Below are 27,239 nucleotides of genomic sequence, written 5' to 3' on the forward strand. Positions count from 1 at the left end.
GTGGTACCTCAGGATACGAAATTAATCCGTTCCGAAACTGAGATCGTATCATGAAAATGTCGTAAGGTGAATCATTTTTCCCCATACGATTACATGTAAAACCAAATAATTTGTTCCAACACGAAAAACACACTCAAATTAAAGCTAAGTAGTACATTAAAAAATAAATAAATAAATATAGTAAGGAAAATACTGAAAAATGCATTTTGAAGTTGTAAATGTATAAATAACCATAATAAAATAATAATTGATAAAAAAAATGTAATTTTATTTGCACTTTACCTTTGAGGATAGATGGTGGAGGTGTAAACTGGTGGCGGAAGAGAAGGAGAAGGGAAATGATACTAAAACTTAACTTACATAACATAATGTAACAATAACTTAAAAATAACTTAGAAAAGATTAAAAAAATTAGTTTTGTTTTATATATATTTTTTAAAATTTTTATTCACTACTTTTTGCTTTCTTTCCTCACTTCCACCAGCACTTTCACTGGATAGAGATCGCTTGGTAAAATACCTAGCCAAAGAGGTTTGGCTTTGCCTACTTTTTAAAATGTTTCTAAAATGACATTTGCTTAAGTCAGTGTAAACCTTTTCGGAATGTTTCTTTTCAATAAAATCTGTCACATTCTGATAATACCTCAAGATTTCCTTTATCGAGTGAGATCCTTCCACGACGAAGCAAACACACGGACTGAGACCGATGAACAGAAGTGAATAAAAAATGGCACTGTGAACTAATGTAACGTCGTATAGTGAGTTTTTGTTCATATCGTGGAGCAAAAATATGTTCGAATTTCATGTCATATCCTGAAAATTTCATATGCTGGGACATTCGTATCCTGAGGTACCACTGTATTTAATTATAGCCTTTACATAGCCCAAGAATTTGGCATATCATTTGGCATGTTTATTATATAACAGGCTATGGTGGTTGAAGTTTATTTGTAATATGTCTGAACACAAGTTTGGAAAAAATATGTGATCACAAATGACACTAAGATACTAGCAGAACGAGTGCTAAACACAGACTGATGTAACACACACACAATTTGGGACTTCCCCTCTCCTCGTCACTCATTATGTGAGTCATTTTTTACAATTTGTTTTGCATGTAATGAAAATTACTCATTATGAGAGATAATCATTAAGCAAGTTCCACTGTAAACTATTTTGTGATTATGAGATGGCACAAGTTTATAAATCCTTAATATTCATTTGATAAACAAAACAAATGAAGTAATTCAGCAAAGCAAATATGAATAAATAAATATAAAACATAATAAATTAAATATTAATTTTTAAGTGTTTTTGATCAGATGTATATCAAAACTTTTAATTTTTCTGTTTCTATAATAACTTAGTATTATTTTCTTCAAATAGAGCTTTAGTCTCTTGTACTTTAATCATTGTTTATCTACAATATTTGTATCTTCTGGATTTGTTAATCATCTATCATCATAAAGAACTGATTGTTCTTATCACTATCACAACTTTAACCAACTATTGAATAGTATAAATGTGCATAAAACATTCTCCATTTCAATCATTTCACATTCCATTTCGTTCACATCACAAAATGGATAATTCCCATTGATCAGAAAGTTATTGCATTTTGATTGATTGTCATTTATGTTGTAGTGATTTTTAGCCATTGTTTAATTTAAATAACTTGATGTTAACACATTGGAAAAAATACTCCATTTGCAATTATGTAATTCAATGCAAAAAATAAAATAAAATTAGTTGTTGTTCTATATTCTGTGCTATTTTTATTCTATTAGTTTTGATTTTTTTCAAAACCTTCATAATTTTGATAATTTCTTTGCCATGCAAAGCTAAATATAATTATAATTTTTGTTTAATAAGCTTTTTATTAGATGAAATTGAGTAAAATTTATGCTTATAATTTAAACAAGATCAAAGAATTATATAAACTTAATACCATATTCAAAATTCCAAAAATAAATTGTTAAGTTAAAGAAATTGAAATATTTATTACAAAAACTTTTTTCAGACTAATTCAGTTTATCATCAGTTCTCCAAGTGGAACTTAAGACACAATTCAAAAAATAGAATATCAAATTATCAGTTGACATTAGAAATGAACTAATTATTTAAATGATACTGTAACTTAGTCAAAATAACTGTCTATAGCTGATCTAGATACAAAAATATTTGGTTGTGTTTCTCAATGTTAAGATGATAAATCCTTTTGAAGATAGGCTATTGTGTGCTTTTGATAACATGCATATTTAATATTTTTGTAATAAAATTTATATACAAAGCAAAAAATAATTGAATAATTAAAATTGATACAAATAATATAAACTTAATTTTTCTAAATAAAATAAAAAGTTAATTTTAACAAAATTCCACTGTACTTTTCATTTATACGCTTATAAAGTGTCATTTTTGAAAAACTTTACTTTTATTTGAAAATTTATTGAGCAACAATAACAGTTGGAGTTTTAAGGTTTACTCAAATTTCTTTCTTTCAGAAATTAATATATTCTATCATAAACATACATAAATAATAAAAGTTTTTATATCAAGATCAAAGTTTCAAGTGTGCTATTGCTGCTATATTTCTATACTGTTACTTAGATAGTTTTTTTATTTTTTAACATCTTAACTATAAATTTTTGCAATTTTCAAAATTAAAACACTATGCAGATTAATCATCATCAAATTCAATTAATTTTAAAGGCATTAAACAGAATGGTCTAAAAACAATGGTAAAAGCTGAAGCAAAGTATTTTTGCAATTTTAAAAAAAGCTAAAGTAAATAATCCACAGCAGCTTCTTAGAATATATCATAGTAATACAACTAAGTACATAAATTACATGAATAATGCACTAATGAACTTTTAATTAATTGAATGTTAATTAAATTAACAATTAGAATATCCCATAATGAGAATAGTAACTTTAAATATTAAAATAATTTTTAAAATACATTTAAAGAAATTAAGATATTCTCTTCATTACATTGTATCTCATTTTAAGACCAAAACATATCTATCTTAATTTGGCTATATTACAAAAATAAAAAAGTAACAAACTGTCCCAATGCTAGACTGCAATTTTTAGATCTTGATGCACAATGCTCTTGATTTTAGTAGTCTTGCCCCTGTATATCATACTTTTCTTGTCAACAAGAGTGTCATGGTCATCTTTTGCTTGTTTAGTTATGGCAATGCAACACTTGGACAATCTGCCTAGGGAGGATGCCTTCCGGGAGGTGTATTTTAAGAGAAACTGGCCCTATTTAGGCATTACAGATGTGGAGAAAACCTGGAAAGCTCCACATGGCCAACTCATCCGAGCAAGGCGTGAACCCACGACCAGACTCCAAGTATTCAGGGAACAGATTTCTTGGCCACTGGTGGGCCTTGTTGGTCATCTACTGTATCTGTGTTCTGGGGAAAATTTTTGAAATGAAGTAATGCAACTTCTGGTTTGACCAAAAGATTGTACTGTACATGCATAGTTAATTGAGGCCTCTGGCTCCTAAGCTTTCCATATCTGGTCTTGGCTTTCATCTATCTAACTCAGTTCTCAAGATTAAGGAATGACAGACAGACAGATGGTGCCAGTGGGAATTTATAGGTTTGCAATTTTAAACTTGCAGCCCAATAACAACTTTCAATATTGGTTCATTCTAAAAATCAATACATCATATTACATAAATGCAACACTTTTGTTTTCAAAATAATTTGAACCAATGTTAGCTATACTGAATATAACAACTTACAACAAATAATCATAATCTTAAAAATGATCAAACTGTATTTGAATGTGTTGTTATATATATAAAATTGACAAAATTCAATATTAAATTTTTCACATAAAAATAAAAATGATTTTTGATTATATTTTTATTTCACAGATTATTCATGATTTAATCATTCTCCCAGTGAACAACTAGATCATAAACAACAAAATATATCTATTTGAAATTGATTTTAACTTTTTGAAAAATAAATTGTAATCACCAGATCACCTTCTGTACTTATATTTCAATATAAAGCAGAATAAATGCAAGAAATCTTATTTCATTTTACTTTTTCATAGAAAATTGTATTTGTTTGTAATTTAAACATTTTGTGTTATCGTAATACTCAAAATGTAATTAAAAATGAATAAAACAATAGATTTCAAGAACAGACTGACAAATAATTTGAACCAAAAAAAAAAAAATTTTTATAAAAAAATTATTTAATTGCATTTCATAAATTTGCTTGTACTTTGAATAGCCATACCACATTCCTGGACCACACTGTATTTTGCATTTAATGGAAAATAAATCATGTATTCAGTAAGATTTATCATTAAATTTCTTTTAATTAGAAATTTCTAATTTTTTTCCTATTTTAATTCTACCATTATATGCAGATAAAATGAAAATATTTTCAAATTAAAATTATTTAATAATAAAATAAAATGTATCTAAAGAAATCAATCTGACGTCATTTTTCAATATTTTAAAAAGGAAAGCTGTGATATCTTACTTAATTTAAAAAAAACCTTCTAATAAATATTTATTATGAGTATTATTTATATTTTGTAATTGCTAAAAAACAGGAACAGTTTAAAATAATTCATAAGTAATATCAAAAATTATTTCACTTAAGATGAATCTTAAAATTTATATTTATTTGTTAAATGAAAATAATGTTAAAATTAAACTGTTCTTAATATATGTAAATAACACAATTTCATTCAATTCTCTTTTTCATTTTTACTTTCCTGCTTTGAAAAGCAAGACAAAACTCAAAATTTTATTATATCAATTAACCAAAATATGCAAAAGAAAATATTCATTTTAATAAAGTAATTTGGAAAAAAAATTATACTGTAAACAACCAAAAGATTCAATTTAAAAATACTTAAAATTCTTGACTTATTAAAAGAATAATTTTAAATAAAAAATATTTTTTTTATATTTAACTCTTCTTTATCTAACTTACAATTAACAGAGTTCTTCCAACTGTAACAGAAATATTTGATTCAATTAAAGCCTTTTGTCTTATTAAAAGTGTCACATAAGCCTAAAGGGCTAAAAATACTAATGTGAAAAATGAAAATCAAACTTCTTATAGAAATTTTTTTTACAGAATTAATTAATTATATAAAATTAGATTAATTTTTTGTAAAATAGATTGTTCTTATAGAAATTTTGATTTAAATATTTTCACAGAAAACATTTTATCATTAAATATGAAACATAAACAAATTTATTTTGATAAAAAAAATGTATTTTTCAGAATAATTTTAATAATTCATTTTTGCTATGCTGTAATAATAACAATAATATTTATGTATGTGTGAGCAATACTGAAATATTTGTATCATAAAAAAGAGTCACACAATTTTTTAATTTTAATTGTATAAAAGACGATAAAAATTGTCATTAATTAACTTTCCTAATATATATCCTCTATGTTCACAGAAATATATTATTGTTATGAAAGATTAGGCATATTTGCCAATAATGATAATATTGTAAGAATTATCTTTGTGACTATTTTATATTCTTGATCATCATTGTATATTTATTTCAAATTATCTTATAATCATCAGCCTTTTGATGCAAAAGAATTAGCATGAAAAAGTATTATACAAGCAAACAATTATTTACAATTTCACACATTATTCTTAAAACTGGATCAATATGATTAATTTTTATATGAAAATTTTATATTTTTACAGAGCATTATACACTTACAAAATGATTTTTCCCATACAAAGTACTTACTTATTTTTTAGTAAAATAAATTAATTTTTAACATCAATAAACATTTTTTTAATATTTAAAAAATTTAATTTGAAATTAAGCTTCACTTTAATATTTCTATTTAAATTTTAAATATGTTTTAGATCCTATATTATGAAATAAAATTAAATAAAAACTTACCATTCCTCTTCCTTGTGATTCAAGAAAAATTCATTTATTTGTTGTCTTTTAAATTCTAATTTATATTCATTATACTTTTTCACAGCTTCTTGATCATCAATAGCATCATCTTGAGAGCCAAGAAATTGTTTAAAAGTCATCATAGGGGGTTGTGTTATACCTTGTTCCATATCTCTGAAATGAATAAAATTTTCAAATATTTCAAAATTATTATGAAACAATACTTATTTTTTATATTATAAATTCTGAATATATCCTTTGTATATATTCAATATGTATTTTAATATTAATAAAATTCAAATTTACATATTAAATCTTCAAATATAATTAAAATTTGTTGGCGTAAGAATTTCTATGAAACTTGCCACAGGAATTCAATTTTTGCAATTGATTCATGCTTTCACAATAACTGTTTTTACCTTAAATTCACATATTTGTTTTAAATTAACATGTTGTATTTAGGGCTATATGCTCACCAAGTTTCATTTGAACTGGAAACCCAAATGTCTGTGATGTATTTTTTTGAATTGGTCAATCAAATGCTTCTTCTTATCCAAAGTATGTCTACAGATGTATATAATGATGCTTTTCCATAAATTTCATTTTACAATATATATTTTGTAAGTTATAATCATAATATATGATTTTCTTATTTAAAATATGAAATTACTATACTTCTATTATACCTATTCAGTTTTAAGTAAATCTTTATTGTGATATGTAAACCTAATAAAGTTTATGCAAATGACAATCCAAATCAATTGAGCAATCAGAATTTTTACAGAAACAATATATTTATATATATAAATGAAGATGTTTATTTGTTTGCTATGCACGCCTAGATTGTTCAACCAATTGCTACAAAACCCAGCAGTTGCATTCAAATATCTATAACCTAGATCATGTCATACATCCCACCCAAAATTATTGATTGGATTTCTATATATAGATTAATTTCTGTCTACATTTGATTGCTGGATTTACATGTAGCTATTGAAAAAAAAGTTAACAAAATAATTAACTAAATATAATTCTTACAAAAAAGGATATAATTTTAAAAATATAGCCTATAATATTCACTGAAAAAGTGAACAATGACAAAGTATGAAAAAGATGCACTATTTCACCATTACTGCAAAAGGTAGCACATAGCACTTGTCTGTGTGGAGTGTTTTGCTCCTGTACAACATACTTTTCCTGTTATCAGTAGAGTCATGTTGATCATCTAACACCATTCAAAATTTTGAATCAAAAGTAATGTTACTTCCATTCCAAACCAGAAGTTTATATATAATTAATCTGAATCTCCTGGTCTAAGCTTTCCACATCTGGTCTCGACCTTCATTTATCTAACTCCTTTCTTGAGATTAAGATAGGACAGAGGGAATGACAGTCAGAATTTATTGGTGTACAATTTTTCCAAATTGCAGCCCAATAATTTTTCTATAAACACAATATTTAAGAGAACATACTTCCCATGTAGTTTATACAATCTGTTGCCAAAATTTAAACACTATTACCATATAAAAGCAATTATTCTTGCATTTTTACAAGACTTTTTACTTAAATAAGTCTTATATGAAGCCTTTTGGACATTATGGTTAAAAACTTCAATCACATGCAAGACTATCACAACCTGTCTAACATGAATCACTTTTCAAATATAAATAGTACACCAGTATTAAGTAGTAGTCATTGAACATTCTCTCTTCCAAGAGGAGGTCAACTACTACTTTTGGTCAAATTAATTTCAACCCCCTTCCGCAACAGTCCCTTCTTTCTATTGGATCAGCAATGTGATGGCATTCAAATACTAAAATTACATAATACAATGTTACTAATGAGTGAAAAATATGATTTAAGTGGTTTTTTCCAAGGTGTTGAGCTTAATATTTGGTCTGTTCTTTTGAGAAATTTGATTGGTTGGCAGATTACCATTTGACATTTGCTGTGAATGGTAGTTTCTTAGAGTTAATATTAGAAAAAATATACAGTAGATCGTCAGTTAACCAAAAGCATTCCAGTCAGACTTTGTCCTGCTGAATCAAATGTTTTTGATACTAGATTAACTTTTAAAGTATAATTTTTTTTGTTTTCATATTTTTCAATATATTTATTTTGTTTATACAAAATAAAAAATAATTCTTAAAGATACAATAGCCACGATTATTATTATAAAAATTTTCGCTAGGCTTAACATCGATGAAAATTCAACACAAAACAATATGCAACAGAGAAAAATTTAAACATGGGATATATTAATATACTATTATTGGGATATACTAATATACTATATTAATAATGTATTTTTTCATACATAATCGGTTATCCAAAAAATCAATTTTCCGAACATCAATTTTCCTAGTCCCCCAATTGATTCGGATAATTGATGCTCTACTATATCATCATAAATTTTTTAATACATCGCATTTTCAATTGATATCTACTTGACCAATAAAATTGTGCCATTTTGTACCACCCAAGTATTGTGATAAGCATAGCAATGGTAGGCTGAAATAACCAAACTCTTTATATGATTTTTGTTTTAACATTTGTTATATTACAGTATTTGATTTATGTAAGTACAAAGGTTTATCACACCGAGTGAGCAATCTAACATATTTTAAAAATTCTTTATTCTTCTACTGTACACAACTTAAAGAATTTTAAAAATGTGTTAGCTTAGTCACTCGATATGATAAACTCTTATGTAAGATAACCTTTATAAATATAAATCAAATATTATAGTATAATATAATATAAGTGTTAAAAGTACAAAATAATCTAATAATCTTAATTTTTGCTGTAGCCATTTTTTGCTCAAATCAATTGAGCAATCAGAATTTTTACAGAAATGATACATTTACCAATAATCCTTTAAAACTCAAACTTATCCTTTTGTTTTCCAATAAATAGTTATATTAAACAAATCTACATCTATCATTAATAAGCATTTTTATAATAATAGTGAAAAGTTTTATAACCATCAGTGAAAATATACTGAAACAATTAAAACTTATCCATATTCACTAAATTTCACTTTTAAAAAAATTAATTAATGATTAAAAGATGAAACTATTTCAATATAATACCAAAATGAACTCAATAACTGATTACTGCCATTGGTTTCAGTTGAAAATTGCACACCACTTATGTTTCATGTTAAGTAACTCATACAACTTTAGTTTCTACAATAACCTTCCTATATTATAAATAATAATAATAAGAGCTAAAAAGTGCTACATAAAAAATAATGTTTATTATAAGCAATTAATGTGAGAAAAGTGGTAAATAGTGAATATTTTTTAACAATTCATAAACAATGAGAGAAATTTCCTGTAACAATGAATTTATCATTGAATGTATCATTACCCCATATATCAGCAAAAAAACTTTTTTTGTTAGTTTAAGAAAATCTGACAATGTTTTCTAATCATTTGTGGCTTGTACCTTTTCTCATATTTCACATGATAAATCTAAATTTCCATTCAACTACTAAAAGATCAGTTTGATAGATTAAATTATACTTCTTTTCACATGTCAGATATAATTCCAATAATTGAACAACTGAATAAAACATTAAATACATTCAAGCTGTTTTCTTTACACTTAGTTAAACATTTTAATATTTTTCAAAATAGCTTTTTTTTACTCATAGAGTATTTATATACATTTTAATTTTGTTAAATCTAATTTTTCTCAAATTTTAGCTAAAAGATAATTTCAGTTTAATTTTCATATTTTGATATTATGTTTTGTTAGATTGTTATCTATTAATAAAATCCATACACAAGCTTAAAGATATTTAAAATAATAAAACAGATTGAAATAACCCACTTTCAAAGAGTCATTGATATTTAACAAGTTATGTGTATTTTAAAGAAAAAAGAAATCTTAATCCAATAAAACATTTAATTAAATACATGTATTTGACCTAATTCTCATCTTCAAGTTACATATAAAACAAATAAATTTAGAACAATTTTTAAAAATTAGAATAAAGTAAAATAAAGAAAAATAAATTTTAAAATAATTATTAAGCAATTTGTTAAATTTAAATAAATATTATTTTTTTAATAAAAATGTCTATGAATGTACAATTTATTAAAAAAATTTACAAAAAGATTACAATTTATATAAAACATGATCTTACCTTTGAGGGCCTTGATGACTGCCATATCCATGCTGACTATGCATCATTCCCATATCTTGTGGCATACCACTACCCCAACCTCCATGAGGAGGCCCTCCCATCATATTTCCACTACCAGGAGGGTAATTTATATCATATCCAGGAAAACCACCTCGATCATCCCTAACAAATAGAAATTCTATTTTAATTTCCATATTTTCTCAATTCACTTCACAAGTGTTTTAATTAAAACACTATTTTAATGCTTAAAATACCTTCAAAAAAAATATGATGGCAGCATTAAAAATTAGTGAAAAATAATGTCAATTTTCAGCATGATAAGAGTATTAATATATTTATTCCTTCATTAAGTGAACATACTAAGTTATGGAAAATAGTCAAAACTTTACTATCATTCCTACTGTAGTATCTCTAATAAGTAGACAATACAATGAATTCGTGTTTTCCATAAATATCATTTTAAATGTTCAGTTTTTGTACTAGTCTTTTATAGGATTCCTTTGAGTCCCTAAACCTATTAAATAAGGTTCTCATAGTTCCATTTTTTTAGACAGTAAAATGTTTGATACTCCAAGGGAAAATGTAGGCATCAGTCAACCAATGTCAGCATTGGTTGACTGATGCCTACATTTTCCCCTTGCATAATGGATGAAAAAGACTTGAGAAATTCTAAGAAATTTTGAAGAAAGAAATATAGAAGTGAAATGAATCATATGTTGGGAAACTTGACAGATATCTTGCTTGAAAGATCTGGATAGCTTGATCAGTAATATCAGTGGCTTGCAAAAGTTGCAGTTTTGAGTCTCATCCTACACCAGATCTTTTCATCTAGACTTCTAAATTAATCAATCATTATTCCTAATTATTAAAAAGTATGAAGTGGTACTTAATGCTTCTAGTACAAAATTATATTAATTAATTATCATGTAAAAATAGCTGTAAAGTTTTAGTGATTTTCTTTTCTTTTAAAAACCAAATAATTTATTAAGGCAATAAAAATTTATTACCAGTCTCTTCTAATCCGTTTCATTGGAGGGCTTACATCATGACGAAGTGGGCTGTAGCGATCTCTCCTACTTCTAGGATCATAATCACGATATTCTCTTCGACTTCCTCTATCTCTGTTAATAAATATATAAATTTACTGAAGTATTTTTGCAATATTTTTAACTGTTACTAATTATGTTAAATTTTAAAAATAAAAATATATTTTAAAGTACATAGTATAAATATAAAATAAACTAGCCATTACTATTTTAACAAATAATTAAACATAGTAATTTTTTACACTTGATTTACTTTATTTAGACTCTATTAATATGAAATACACTCATTGATAAGAAAGGATAGACATCCAGATTGAATTGTGTAATTACTGAAAAATTTCAGTAATGATACCAGAATACCTTTAATCATTACCCCAGTATCTTATAAAAAGGCTCTTAGAGATTCACTATGTTCAGAATTTTGCTCTGTCAAACAAGCATGTCTATATGGTACAGTCAGACATTATGCATAATTTTATTTAGCAAAATTGCCATCCTGTTTCCCTCAGCCTGATGATGGCTTTGTCAAACTTGGGCTGACCAAGTTTGACAAAGCCATCATCATCATCAGACTGAGGGAAACAGGATGGCAATTTTGCTAAATTCTCCAACTTCTGGACTGTTTTGACCTCAGTGTGAGGAAGTGTTGGAAAGCGCATACATCACTCTGGGCATCCAAAAAAGATATATGATGGTCTGATCGTGAGACAAGAAAAAAAACAGCTATAATGACATCTTTGTCCACTATCCAGAGACAAGCAGAAGCATTGCTATAGAATCTGTCTTTTTCTGTACAATTGATAGGTACAGGCAAATTTCATACACTTACAACCACTATGCATCTTGCCATTAGCAACCCAACACAGTAGCTCCATTTGCAAAGGTGCCACGATACAGAAATATAGACCAATACAGACTGGCAGCATATCAAAGCAATAAATTTCAGTTCTTTTTGGGAATGGACAGCCACTGTATTAATGTGTGGATGACCACTAATGACATAGATCACTTCTAGTAGTTATGTGAGGAACACTTGGTAAAGCAGTATCTTAAGGAAATTCTGCTCCTTCATATGTTGCCTTTGATGACAGGGCTACAAACAGCCTTTTCCAGTAAGATAATGCTTGGCTGAGCACAACTAGGTTTCCCAGCATTATCATGTTGCCACATTTGGTCTAACTAGTCTCCCAATTTGTTGTCCATTGAGTGTTTTCATGCTCAATGTATGACAAATCCATTTTAGAACTAGAAAATTAACTAGATGGGATAAAACTAGAAAATTAACAACTAAATTAATGATTTACAACATTAGATAATTTAATACCTTTCAGTCCATTCATCCCTTCGACTTCTATCGTCTCGTCTTTCCTGATAATCACTTCTTTCTCTGCGAAATTTGTCTCTTCTTCTTCGATCATATTCTTCATCACTGTCTGCCATTATGTTTTCTAAGAACTAAACAGTACATTAAAACTAGTATTTAATAATAATACGAGGGTTATTTTTTTTCAACCTCCACTAATGCATAAAAAAAACTGGAAGCATGTGAGACAGGGACAGGGTGCACACCTAATAAGTAGTATATTCCCTCAACACTTAGCATTGTGCCAAGCTATTTCAGACATTTGCTACTGTACAGTAAACACATAAACATGATGCCACCAATCCATTCTCCCGCCAACTGTGAAATAAGAGCAGTAATTCAATTTCTACAAGCTGAAGGGCTGAATGGAGGTGAAATTCATTGAAGGATGTGTAATGTGTATGATAAGAACCTCATGAGCTATGGATGTGTGTGTGAATGGTGCAGGAAATTTGGTCAACGTTCATGATGAGGGTGGTCAAGGGAGGAAGTGTGTGGTGACCGACAATTTGATGGACAAAGTACACTGGTATGCAAAACCTAAGGACGAAAATAACAATTGCATGTTGTGTCACTGCCAAGTAACAAAGATTGATGAAACTTTGGCCCATACAGTATAGTACAGAAGGTAACTGACAGAAATACGCAATGAGACAAACAGAAATGACACTTTTATTCAACGACAATAATTACACTGAAGTCATCGCGATTTCTGATGGTCCCCTGGACATTATAAAAAGGCAGGACATGATTCTTCATAGGGTATGTGATCACCATGGACAGTAGTGTAACATGCTCCCATGCTGACCACAAGGTTGGTAAGGAGTTCCTGTGGTAGGGTGTTCCACTCCTCGATGGTCATTGGTGCATGTGGATGTGTTGCAATACATCTCCCCAACACATCCCACACATGCTTGATGGGATTTAAGTTGGGGGAATGGGCAGGCCAGTCCATTCGCTGAATATCATCTTGCTGCAAGAGCTCCTCCACCTGCGCTGTTCGATGCGGTCAAGCATTGTCATCCATAAAAATGAAGTCAGGGCCTAATGCACCCCTGAAAAGATGCACATAGGGAAGGAGTACAGTGTCACAATAACGTTGATCAGTGACATAACTGCGTTCAAAGATTTGGAGGTCAGTACGCCCATGCAACATTATGCCTCCCCACACCATAACACCTTGACCACCAAAATGATCATGTTCGATAATGTTCCTGGGTGCATTACATGTTCCCATCTCTTGCCGTATGAAGGTACGTCCAGAATTACTACTCAGACTGAACCTGCTCTCATCTGAGAAGAGCACGCAACCCCACTCCTTGTCGGTCCAGTCCCTACGCTCTTGGCACTATCGCAAACAGTGCCGTCGATGTGCTGGTGTCAATGGAACACAACATACTGGTTGTTTGGCAAAGAGACCACCCTTATGCAGTTGCCACGGAGCATGAGATTGCAGTCCTGTTAAATGTGGTTGCAATTGCACCGCTGATTGACATGGGTCCCTTATTGCCTGCTGCACAATGTAGCGGTCATCTGCTGCTGTAGTTGATCGTGGCCGACCACCTCCTCTCCTTTGGGCAGCAGTGTCTGTGGTTTGAAACGCTCCCCATGCACGTGAAACAATGCTGTGAGCAATACCAAACTCCTGGGCTACACTCATCACACTTCATCCTTCTTCCAGTCTCCCAATGATTCATCCCCATGTGAAGTCATCCAAATGTTGTCTCTGGGCCATGTTGTAATGAAGAACAATACACAGTGCACTGTAACTGCTCACTGATTGACACACACTGTCTTTTACCGTTTCTTCAACTGCCTTGTGTTGTGTGGTCAGCCGCATTTGGCGCTATAGTCGCGCTGACCTAACGTCATGTGACATCAAGCTTTCTGTGCGTAACCGAGAGTTCCCGCATTTTCATTCATTTTCATCGAGTTGTTCATAAGTTCTGTTACTTTATCTATCTCGTCCTTAAGTTTTGAATACCAGTGCAGATCAATTGGTGCATGGCATCCATTCACGATTTCTGAGCTCAGTGAGGAGTTTCTTCAAATCTCAAGGTCCACACTGTTGTTAAAGGTTGGCTGAATGGCCTGGTGGCAACGTTCTTTGACGTGAGTACAGCATATAAAAGCTGGTGTCACGGTGTGATGTCTGCCTGAATCGACAAGGCAATTATGTGGAAAAATAGGTGAAGATTGTAACTACCTTCTACAAATAAAGTGGTTTAGTTTTTCATTATTGTTTTTTTATTCTATGTCGGTGGAGGTTAAAAAAAAATAACCCTTGTATATAAAAATAAAAGAATTATCTAATTATTACTAAAAATAAAATTCCAAATAAGTATTATTTATAACTTGAATCTAATATAAAAGTCACATCTAACATTTAATATAGTAGGCCTACATTTAATATACTTTTGATAAATTACATAAGCTTTTTCTTTCTCTAAACACAATCTGTACTTTAATTTTTCATTCTTAATAGCTAATTATGTGTATTTCTAATGCTTTGTTACTATTACTAAATATATACGAGTACAGTGGGTGATCAGTTAATGAACATAATCTGTTCGAAGACATTGTTCGCTATCCGAATTATTCATTAACCGATTATCACTTTACCGTAGGTTTTTATGGGAATTTGATTAATTCGTTCTGGAGACCCCCCAAAATNTTGCCAATAATGATAATATTGTAAGAATTATCTTTGTGACTATTTTATATTCTTGATCATCATTGTATATTTATTTCAAATTATCTTATAATCATCAGCCTTTTGATGCAAAAGAATTAGCATGAAAAAGTATTATACAAGCAAACAATTATTTACAATTTCACACATTATTCTTAAAACTGGATCAATATGATTAATTTTTATATGAAAATTTTATATTTTTACAGAGCATTATACACTTACAAAATGATTTTTCCCATACAAAGTACTTACTTATTTTTTAGTAAAATAAATTAATTTTTAACATCAATAAACATTTTTTTAATATTTAAAAAATTTAATTTGAAATTAAGCTTCACTTTAATATTTCTATTTAAATTTTAAATATGTTTTAGATCCTATATTATGAAATAAAATTAAATAAAAACTTACCATTCCTCTTCCTTGTGATTCAAGAAAAATTCATTTATTTGTTGTCTTTTAAATTCTAATTTATATTCATTATACTTTTTCACAGCTTCTTGATCATCAATAGCATCATCTTGAGAGCCAAGAAATTGTTTAAAAGTCATCATAGGGGGTTGTGTTATACCTTGTTCCATATCTCTGAAATGAATAAAATTTTCAAATATTTCAAAATTATTATGAAACAATACTTATTTTTTATATTATAAATTCTGAATATATCCTTTGTATATATTCAATATGTATTTTAATATTAATAAAATTCAAATTTACATATTAAATCTTCAAATATAATTAAAATTTGTTGGCGTAAGAATTTCTATGAAACTTGCCACAGGAATTCAATTTTTGCAATTGATTCATGCTTTCACAATAACTGTTTTTACCTTAAATTCACATATTTGTTTTAAATTAACATGTTGTATTTAGGGCTATATGCTCACCAAGTTTCATTTGAACTGGAAACCCAAATGTCTGTGATGTATTTTTTTGAATTGGTCAATCAAATGCTTCTTCTTATCCAAAGTATGTCTACAGATGTATATAATGATGCTTTTCCATAAATTTCATTTTACAATATATATTTTGTAAGTTATAATCATAATATATGNTATTACAATATAATTTAGAAAATTAATAATTAAAACAATTACTGAAGGGTCAGGAAACGTTCAACTCATTTTATTAAATACATATGTATTTTAATAGATTTAGTTACTGTTAAATTTAATATCAATATTTTAGTTTGTAACTATGTTTAAATATATTACTATAGTTAATGTTTTTGTTATTGAAAAATGTTGGGTGTGTTTACAATTTTGAAACAGACTGTATATTGTGGTGAAGAAACAGATAGCGAGGCTTAGGCTGAATTGCACCTTATGAAGGAGAGGTCCTCCTGTGTGTCCAATCTGTAACCAGTTATGTAGGTATAGAGATTGGTGTTTTCATATGTTTTGTATTGTAGAAATGATATGTATGATGAGTACATAAAAATGTTGCATGGTAATTTAAACTCAAACTTTTGTAATTTGTTTAAATTTAACAAGCAGTTAACTAGAGGTAGGCAGTTATGCTGTCATATCGCATTAAATTTATAGTCATGTTTTTTCGTTTGTGGGGGTTAAAGAATCTGTCTAATGTTGATTGCTTCTCTCTCTTTTTTTCAGGATTTTTCAGAAGTAATTAATAGTATTGTAATTGTAGAGATCTCTAAGCCTATTAACCTCAACCTGGTTTGGATACCATTCTAAGACCGTTGTTCTGACATCCTCCCACTTCAAAAGATCTTTAATAGCAGATATCGGCATTAATCCTCTTTTTTCAGAAGAAAGCATATCTCATCGAGTTTCTTGGTGTTCTTCTGTCATCAGATCCATTTCAGGTTCCATTATGAGCACTTCAATGTTCTTTATTTCTCAGATGTGATTCTTGTTACTCTAGCTGTTTGAGTCTTCTTGATTATATTGTATCTCTCTTGGATAAGATTGAACTGCAGCCTCTGTAGACCTGTTCAAGTCATACTTCCCAGTAACATCAGACATCTGGCCACTCTCTACCTTTGCTGTTATACTCTCACCTTTCAAAAACAAAAACCAATGCAAAACTTAACATGTGCCTGCCCAACAGTCTCACAAATACTATAAAAAAAAATTGTTTCTGTCAGAAAAATAAAAGGTTGAAATTACAAGAGAGAGTTTCAAAGTTCGGAAGAATACTATTCAACCAGTATATACGGGTTGAGCATCGATGTTGACGTCTCCCGCGCTCCGAAAAGTTCTGAATTGTTGCCTGAAGACAAGGGAAGACCAATCAGTATTCATTATTTTATGTCGCTTTTTCTTGTGTTGTTTGTTGTCCAAACATAAAAATCTTTTGCAAAAGTGTTCGTTATCTGATTTGTTCATTAATCGATCACCCACTGTATATATATTTATTATCAAATCACTGCATTTTTAGTAATATACAAGGATAAAATCAATAAAACTCTCATGATTCTATTTCTGCAATTTGATTTTAAATAAATTTGTTCATTTACATTATTATAAATTTCTGTTATTTCATATTAAAAACATGTTTATTTAGATATTAGTTATAACTTTTTTTTATCAGTTTAATCAACATAATATATATTTTTCTATGTACAACTTCTTATTATTTTTAGTTTATGCTAAGTTACATAGAATAAATTTTAGCAATCCTATCTTATAAAATGTATTGTACTAAAAATGTATAAAGAATTGGCATTGAATTAGTATCTTATATAAATATTGTCAGTCTCTTCAGAGGTTGTCTTTAGGTATTAGTATTAGTACAATCAAACTTCCTTATATCAAACTTATTCAAATCAGTGCATGCTAATGTCATTTAAAAATCCATCTATTATTCCAATTTTTTTAATTAAATTTTTTAATCAATGATAATTTTTAATTGTCTTCTAGATGCTCCACAATTTTTAGACAAATACAAAAAGTCCTATTAAAAGGATAAAAGGTACTTATTAAGTACAGCATAATCTGCTAAGCTTCAAGTAACTTTAGCTTANAAACATGTTTATTTAGATATTAGTTATAACTTTTTTTTATCAGTTTAATCAACATAATATATATTTTTCTATGCACAACTTCTTATTATTTTTAGTTTATGCTAAGTTACATAGAATAAATTTTAGCAATCCTATCTTATAAAATGTATTGTACTAAAAATGTATAAAGAATTGGCATTGAATTAGTATCTTTTATAAATATTGTCAGTCTCTTCAGAGGTTGTCTTTAGGTATTAGTATTAGTACAATCAAACTTCCTTATATCAAACTTATTCAAATCAGTGCATGCTAATGACATTTAAAAATCCATCTATTATTCCAATTTTTTTAATTAAATTTTTTAATCAATGATAATTTTTAATTGTCTTCTAGATGCTCCACAATTTTTAGACAAATACAAAAAGTCCTATTAAAAGGATAAAAGGTACTTATTAAGTACAGCATAATCTGCTAAGCTTCAAGTAACTTTAGCTTATTGTTATACAGGTAGCCCTCGGTTTACGCTGATTCACAATAACGCGACTGCGCAATTCGCCGTTTTGCAGTGTAATTTCCATTTTTCCCTATGCTAGACTGATTTTCATTTCAGTGTTGACATATTTATCGAGTCACAACATTGTACATTCGTTAAATCTTAAAACAAAGAATTTTATTGAATATATTTATTTTTTATGTTTAATATTATTGAGTATGTATACATTTGCATTAAATTAATATTAAAATACTAAACGTTTAATAACTTGACTCGTGGGTACCTAAACTTAACAGTCCAATAAATGGAGTCTGAATCCATAGTGCCAATGAATGTATCCTGTATCAGTTCATTCAGGAAAACACCTTACGACCCAGTAGCACTTCTGGTGATCATAAACTATCGTTAGTGAGACAAATCTACTTCTCATTGGCCAGACGATATCTACATCTCCTTAGCCACCTTGAATTTTCCCACTCAAATTGACCTTATATATGCACTATGGTGACCAGTGGTTGACCAATCAGTGTTTCCGCTTATCTGTAGCTCTATGTCGGGTTAACGTATCCTTTCAACTAAGGAAAGTTTGATGGATGAACTTTGTGAGATAGACAACGATTGGGAGCAAAGTGCAAATGTAAAAAAGGAGCATCATCGCATCCGTTCAACCATATTCCGAAATTCTTAATGAAAAAAAACAAAAATGCAAACAATTAAAGACGGATACTTTTTCCGAAAAATGTAAGAGATCACAAACTAAAATTTTTTAATAAAAACATTTCACTTTATTTTATGATAAAATACATTTTAAAAATTAAATTTATTTGTATTTTATATTATATTGTATTAATAAACAAAATTATTTGCATATTTTTCACTTATATAGAACATAACCCTATACCTCAGGGTAAATATGGCTCTGGACGGGTCAAGGAATCCACAGGAATTTTTCGGGGGATGGTCTGTTTGAATATGTCAGGCCCTGTCCTTCACCACCCAGTCGCCCTATTGTGGGCCTGGCTGAACCCATAATGGGCCTCTTAGTGCCCACAGGGTGGAAAGAGTATTTATTTATTCAAACATCGTATGCTACTATGAGATTCGAAATGCAAACTGTTTTTTAATTTAAAACATTATAAATGTAAATAAAATTAAATATTATCATCCATTAGGACTTGCCATGCTGTAGAAAGCGACATTTCCTCCTTAAAATTAATGCATGTGGATTTGCATCCCGCCTTAAATATATCCATTGCCTCCAACAGTTTCAGGTGATCCTGATGCGGGATGGTGAGGATGATATATGTTTTGTTAAAGTCGGCTGTGATGTCCGGGTCTGTCACAAGTCTAAAGGGCTGTTGTGCATTTATTGTGTAGTATGTTCGACTTATGCTCCTTTAATCATACCACTAAAGACCTTTTGGTTGAACCAACATATACCATTTCTCTATCGGATCTGCCATCCCTTATTGGGACCTTGTAGATGCCTGGTAATCTGTCTGGATTCGGATGGTCTTTTCCATTCTTTAGTGTGGTGTAAATAGACAGCATCTCCTGTATGCTATATGGATCTCACGTTTCCTGGCAATGGCGTTATATATTGATTTTAAATGCGGGTTATACATGACAGGGACCTTCATCTTGTCATCCTTTCCACTATTCAGTCTTTCCCTCAGACTAGTCTCTACTTCTTGCTTATGTTTGTAGCTTTTACATAACTTACGTATAAGGTTGGTGTATCCATGTTCAATGGCTATCTCTTCTACATTTTTTATTTCTTGCATTAACGCTCTCATGTCCAATGCTCTGAAAGATGCTATTTTATAAGAAAAGAGATCACACATTTGGAATATATATTGTGACCGCAACAGGTTTTCTATACACCACCATTATGTTCGATCCTTCAATTGCAATGTCTATATCCAAAAAGTGGCAGGCTTTGTTGTGAATGTGACTCTTTAAACCAATCAATTCAGTTCGGTAGACTATCAATACAGCTTTCAGGTTAGATACTTCTTTTATTGTTTTGACATATGTATTTCGGACTTATATGAATTTTAAGTCCCTCTTCAGTTCAAAACTAAGGTTCTGTCTTCTAAAACCCTGGTGTATAAGGGTAACGTTGGAAAGAGTTTAAAATACAGCCATTAAAAACACTTCAAATGCATTTTGCACTACAAGTGGTAGGCTGAAATAACCAAACTCATTATATGATTTTTGTTTTAACACCTGTTATATTATAGTATTTGATTTATGTAAGACATTGGATGTAGACATTGGATTTATCCAATGTATATATCCAAAAAGATCTTAGAAGAGCAAAAACAGTTTTTTAGAGAAATAACCTGCTAGTTAATTAGACTGGACTTCCTAAATACAAGTTTGAAAAGCATTGTTGCAGAATATGAAGAATAATTTCAAATTATAGGTTAGATAAAGGAAAGGTTAATATAAACCGAAATAAGCATTAATTCTAATTTTGGCCACAAGACATGCCACTTTACAACTTTAAATAGCATTAAAAAGCTTTATAAAAGAAATTACCATTAAATTCTTATGGTGCCCTCTCAAGGTACTAATGGTTAGAGGTAACAAAGAACAGAAGATATTTTCAGGAGAGTTTTCTCAACTTCTATAGAAAACTGACAAATATACTTTCAAAGATATATAAATTTTGCTATCAGTCAGATCAGACATATTCAATGTATATTGAATATCAATATATATTCATATACATATCATCAATATACATATCAGTCAGATCAGACATATTGATGCATTGTAAAATCTGACTTAATCAATCTAAAATAATAATTTTTATCAGTTCTTCAAGGATGTATTGATTTCAAGGAAGTGTGTTAACTTCTTTTTTACTTAAAATATATAAATGATCAATGTCTTAAATTGTTGTTTGAAAATATAGGTATATATTCAATGTCAACACTGTTGTTTAAAAATATAGGTATATTTTCAAACAACAGTTTGACCCAATCATTAGGAACAATCACTATAATACAATGGGTGATTGGTTAATGAACAGTTTGGATAGCAAACAAATCGGATAACAAACACATTTGCAAAAGATTTTTATGATCAGACAAAGAACACTTTACTGAACAAACATAGAAAGAAGCGACAGAAAATAACGAATACCGATTGATTTTACCTTATCTTCAGGTAACAATTTGAAACCTTTCGGAACGCAGGAGACATCAACATTGACACTCAACCCAATACCAATCAGATAGTATTCCTCTAAATTTTGAAACTCTCCCTTGTAATTCCAGCTTTTTGTTTACCTTTCTGACATTTTTTTTATAGTCTTCGCAAGACTGTCATCAGACAGGCACTTGTTAAGTTTTGTGTCAGGGTTTATTTATGAAAGGTGAAAGTTTAACTGTCTCATTGGATATTCATTAACATTTTAATACCAAATTTCGAATTTCATTCAGGCCTTGCATTTAAAATAACTTTTTGTGGGCTAGTTGATTTGTGTTCTCTAAATTTTTGTAAGTGCTTTTCTGAACTTTTTATTTAAAAAAGAAACTGATAATATTATGGAGCCTAAAAAGAGGAGTGTCAAGAACTGTGCTCACCACAGAAACCAAGTAAGAGATAATAGCCAAGGTAGAAAATGGGCACAAGATGTCTGATGTTGCTAGGCAGTATGGCTTGAACACGTCTATAGTAGGCACAATCTTAGCTATGAAAGATGTATCAAGAAGTCTCAAGCTGCTAATGGAGTAATGAAAACACATCTGAGAAATAAAGAGCATTTTAGAGCTCATAATGGAATCTGAAACTGATCTGACGACAGAAGAACTCCAAGAACTCTCAAATGAAGAATACCAAGAAACTCAGTGAGATGTGTTTTCTTTTGAAAAAGAGGAAGACGAAAGAGGACCAATGTTGACATCTGCTACTAAAGATCTCTTGAAGAAGTGGGAGGATGTCAGAACAACAATCATCTAAACTAGAATAAAGTTAATGGGGTTGGGGATCTCTATAATTACAATACTATTAATTACTTCCGAAAAATCTTGAAGAAAAGAGAAAAGCAATCGGCATTGGACAGATTCTTTAACCCCCACAAACGAAAAAAACACAACTAATAAAAATGCAAGACTACATATATATGTATTTTTACTAATGATGCAACAAATTGTACATTCGGCTTCAGGCCGAATACTGAATATTCAGCTTGATTAACACATGTACAAAAATTGGCACGCAAACCACATTATGGCAAGGATTGAGCACCCCACTCTCTATTGGCCTGCTGTGACTATGCTTAGCCAATCATGTTAATTCTTGACAGTTGTAGCAGACAGACACGAGCATCATGGCAGTATGTGATAAGTGATGATATCAAATGTGGATAACAATAAAATGATCTACATGTGTAAATAATGGAAAAAGAACAGAGAAGGACCACGAAGTGAAAATGTGAAAATAAATATAAAATTGAGTTGATAACATAATCAAACAAGTCAAGGCAGCTTATTGCCGTGAAATTCACGGCAATCAATGCCAAATAATTGTTCTCATAGACTTTGGAAAGCTAAATTCTTGTAATGAAAGTCACTTAGTGTCCTTTGGTCTTTTACATAAATAAGCAAAAAATTGCACTTTCTCGAATTTGAAATGTATGTTCAGCATTAATAAAAGTTACCAAAATAATTAATTTACTGTGTTTTTGTCATTTCTTACTCCTGTTTTTAGGTATTCGGTATTTGGCTGAATAGCGATTACATATTTGGTATTCGGCCGAATACTGAATAGTAACCAAATATTCGGTGCATCATTAATTTTTATTATTACATATAAATAAATGTAGTAAAAAAGTATTTATTTTTTATTTTTTGGAGTCTCCGGAACAAATTAATCAAATTCCCATAAAACCTATGGTAACTCTATAATTGGTTTACAAACAAAGTCTTGGAACGGATTATGTTCGTTAACCGATCACACACTGCATAACACAAATCTAATTCAAAAACTTTTTCTTTATTCACAATTTTATAAGTTATCAATATTATCAAAATTTGGAATATACAGTCGACCCCCCTATAATTACGGTCTCTATAATTACGATTCCTATAAAACTGCGAAAAATTGTGACGGTATCCGTAAAAAAAGGTAAAAAAACTCCGATAATTACGTAAAACGTCATCGGGCAGCCGAACTACTTTCCTGCCGTCCGTAGCGCCACGCTACGGAGAGATTTCTATCGTCTGGACAGTATTATATAAATTATATATAAATTAGGTACTGTACATATAATTATATATTAATTATATATAAATTAGGTACTGTATATATAATTATATATTAACTTATTGTAACTTTGTTATAATTAAATATATAATTTCCGCCGTCTAGCGTGGCGCCACGCTACGGAGATTTTTACGCTAACTATCGTCTGTCAGTATGTAAATTAGGTACCGTAAGTCTAATACAGTACTGTAATTTTATACATTTCTTGTGAAAGAAACATTTCTTATTCAACGGCGATTAAAATTATTTATATTAATGATGTCTCCGAAGTTCTACGAAGTTTTCACAGAAAAATAAGTTGTTAGAAATCGGCCGCTCTTTGCTGAGCTGTTCCGCGACGAAAACAAGCTTTAGCAATGGTGATGTCGAATGGTGCACACTCGGTAAGTAATCCTACAATTTTTTGTTTATAGCGTAGTTTATACAGATTATTTCCAAAAAATATATACGTATTTTGGAAATGTTGAGTCAGATTAGTCTAGAATCGATTAATTTTATGGAAGAAAACCTTTCAATCGGCCGTAGTCCGTGTCGGGCTATGATTGGAAGGACTCATAAGAAATCGGATTCCTAAAGAATGGAACGTATCTATGATCTTATAGGGGAGTCGACTGTACTATACACAAATTATGTAACTGTAAAACTTAACTCTTAAATAAATGAATAAATGAAACTATGCTATAACAAATTCAATAAAAATTAGATATAACACATTAACTTAAAAGTTTTGAAAGATGTTTAAAATGAATGTTTAATAGTTTGGATTATTTTAAAATATAAATAATGTTCCTAAAATTTAGTATAAAAGTCAAATAATAAAGTCACATGAAGTTTTAGAAGTTCTGTTTGCAGAAAATTAAAAAATATTAAAATCTCTTATTAAAGTATAAGTTTTTATTTTCTTTTACAGTGAATGTGTTGTATCACATAAAACATTAAAACCATAGATTAAACAGAAAACTGATGAAAAATTAATTTTCACAAACTTTTTATGCTTGCCAGAAACTATTAAACTGTCAAAACCAAAACTAACAGGAAGTATCACCATACTAAGCTTAAAGTTTTTGTTTACCAGCTGTAAATGTAAAAAAAATCCAAATCTGGCTTAAGAAAAACACTTTACAAGTATCAACATATGTACAAAAGAGCAAGTTGTCTGAAAGTCAAGGGCCATCTGTATTGCATTTGAAGAATAAACTTTACATGATATTTGACCTGTCAGAACCTGATCAAGGTAGCAATATTTATTCATTAAATGTATTGATTTTTAAATTTTTTTTATTTCATTTAATAACGATATAGCAAAACCATAGTTAATTTCTAAAACGGTAACTAAATATTAAATGATTACTGTTTTGAAAAAGGATTTGGTTTGAGCATAGTTTTAATGGCAACTAATCAAACATTTTCAAAACTCTACTTAAGTAATACAATACACATATAATAGTCTTATACGATTACGACGTACAGATTAAAAATAACAGCGATTCAAAATTTATATTTTTTATAACTAATGATGCTAATGTGTGTTGTAAACACATGCAACCATCATTTCGACGCCATGTTTTAAATGGAAAAAAACAATTTCCAATGTGAAAGAATGCTAATTTTTCCTATTTAAATATAATGTACATTAAGAAATGTACATTATACTTAAAATATACGTTGATAATCGTAGTAAAAAGTGCGATTACAATTGAGCGTATGGAGTGTGGTTCCTATTATTATGATCTTCACTTTTCAAGATGGCGACGAAATGATAGTATCGTATACTGAGAACACATCGTACACCTCTTTATAAAAATATATATAGTATTTTGATCGGTATTATTTCTAATTTGCACGAAGTGATCACATAAGACTATTAAACAAGATCTTTATCCACATTTCAACATTTATATGAATTTAAATCATAATTATAAAGTTAAATAAATAGTAAGACATGACATGCAGATTTAGGCTTAAAGAAATCTCTTTGTAAAACGGCGGTTATAGATAATAGATTCATCGAATTTGTATTTTAATCAATAGCACAATAAATTTTATATATAAATTTACATACTAACACGATAGAAAATAAATAATACCTTTTTAAAAATATATAATGTACAATTATAAACACTCTAGACAATAGCGCGAAAACTGAAAGAAAGAAAAAACGGATTCACGTTCGGGAAATTATATGTCACAAACGTTATAATAGCCAAAAAGTCTAAAATTTAAATAGTAATTTTTATAACATATTTATTTATTTTTAATTTATAATATAATAAAAATATTTTAAATTAAAATATTTTTTAATATTTTAATTATTTTTCTGTAAATGGTATTACAGTTGACTTTTTTTAAATCCTGTGAGTATTAAGAGGGCATTTTTAGCAAGCTCATTATGGATTCGGTCAGGACCACAACTGAGAAATTAGGCCTGATATATTTGGGCGGATTATTACCCGAAAATTTTCTGGGTTTTTCGACCCGTCGGAATGCAATTCCAGGTCCTTCAGAGCGATAGGTGCCGCCTTAGTTACTCGGCCATCCGGCTGTCATTACAGTTTGTTAAACGTAGAATCTTCTTCGTTTGCTTTAATGTCTCTCCTGCATATTAATGAAGAGACATTTTCAGACCGATTGGTTAGCCTTCAACGTGAGTGTCAATGCGAGGCACTAGCAAAATTAAAGGCTATATGGCCGTTATAATTTTATCCATTATGGCAGGGCCGTGCCGTGCTATGATGCAGTGATGCAGCCGCATCAGGCGGCACCGTAAGGGGGTGGCATAAGCAGCGAAATCAAAATATTATTTGAACCATTCAATAATTAAAAATTTTTACGCAACGCTTTTCTATATTGGTCTATGTTATTCCGATATTGATGTATATTATTAATGATTTATCGCATGCCTCTGCTTAAGTGCTTTCGGTACCCTTTGATTTCGGTTTATGGTGCAAATGCATTGTTGGAGAGCGGCAGTCAAAAGGCTTTTGACAAGACAGCGCAAAGCTATTGTTTTTGTTTGTAATATACCGCGCGACTCTCCTAAAAGCTGAGGCGGCAATTATCATAAAAGACAATTGCACGTGTAACGTGTTGATAGTTCTGCTTTGACCTTAAATTATTGACAATATTTGGCTTTAACGTTAGTTTGTCTCTATAAGTAGCGAGTGGCTGTGCTGTGTTTAATCAGTGAATCTGATATATATCTGTATCAGTATAATATTTTTACTAATTCAGTTTTTTGTGTTTAAAAAGTATATCAGGTAAGAAAATTATTGTTTTTTTACAGCAATTTTAGTTACTTACTAGCTGCAAGGACCCGCTTCGC

General features: G+C 29.5%; 1 protein-coding gene across 3 annotated transcripts in view; it reads right to left on the reverse strand.

The window, feature by feature from the left end:
- The window catches only part of LOC111629867 (serrate RNA effector molecule homolog B-like), a 34,878-nt gene extending 8,739 nt beyond the window's left edge, over positions 1-26,139 (reverse strand). For 2 of the 3 annotated variants that reach the window (XM_023373777.1, XM_023373779.1), the window contains exons 1-5: positions 26,005-26,139; positions 12,446-12,576; positions 11,083-11,196; positions 10,076-10,237; positions 5,923-6,096 (exon numbers count right to left, since the gene is read on the reverse strand). In XM_023373777.1, the coding sequence (XP_023229545.1) occupies positions 5,923-6,096; positions 10,076-10,237; positions 11,083-11,196; positions 12,446-12,561 (566 nt within the window). In that variant the 5' untranslated portion in view covers positions 12,562-12,576; positions 26,005-26,139. Of the gene's footprint in view, positions 1-5,000; positions 5,065-5,922; positions 6,097-10,075; positions 10,238-11,082; positions 11,197-12,445; positions 12,577-26,004 lie in introns of those variants that run through there. The other variant, XM_023373778.1, reaches the window with a different exon arrangement.
- Between the last annotated feature and the right edge of the window lie 1,100 nt (positions 26,140-27,239).

The sequence above is a fragment of the Centruroides sculpturatus genome, unplaced genomic scaffold, assembly GCF_000671375.1.
Source record: "Centruroides sculpturatus isolate CEXI.00-Female unplaced genomic scaffold, Cexi_2.0 scaffold548, whole genome shotgun sequence".
Taxonomy (NCBI): domain Eukaryota; kingdom Metazoa; phylum Arthropoda; class Arachnida; order Scorpiones; family Buthidae; genus Centruroides; species Centruroides sculpturatus.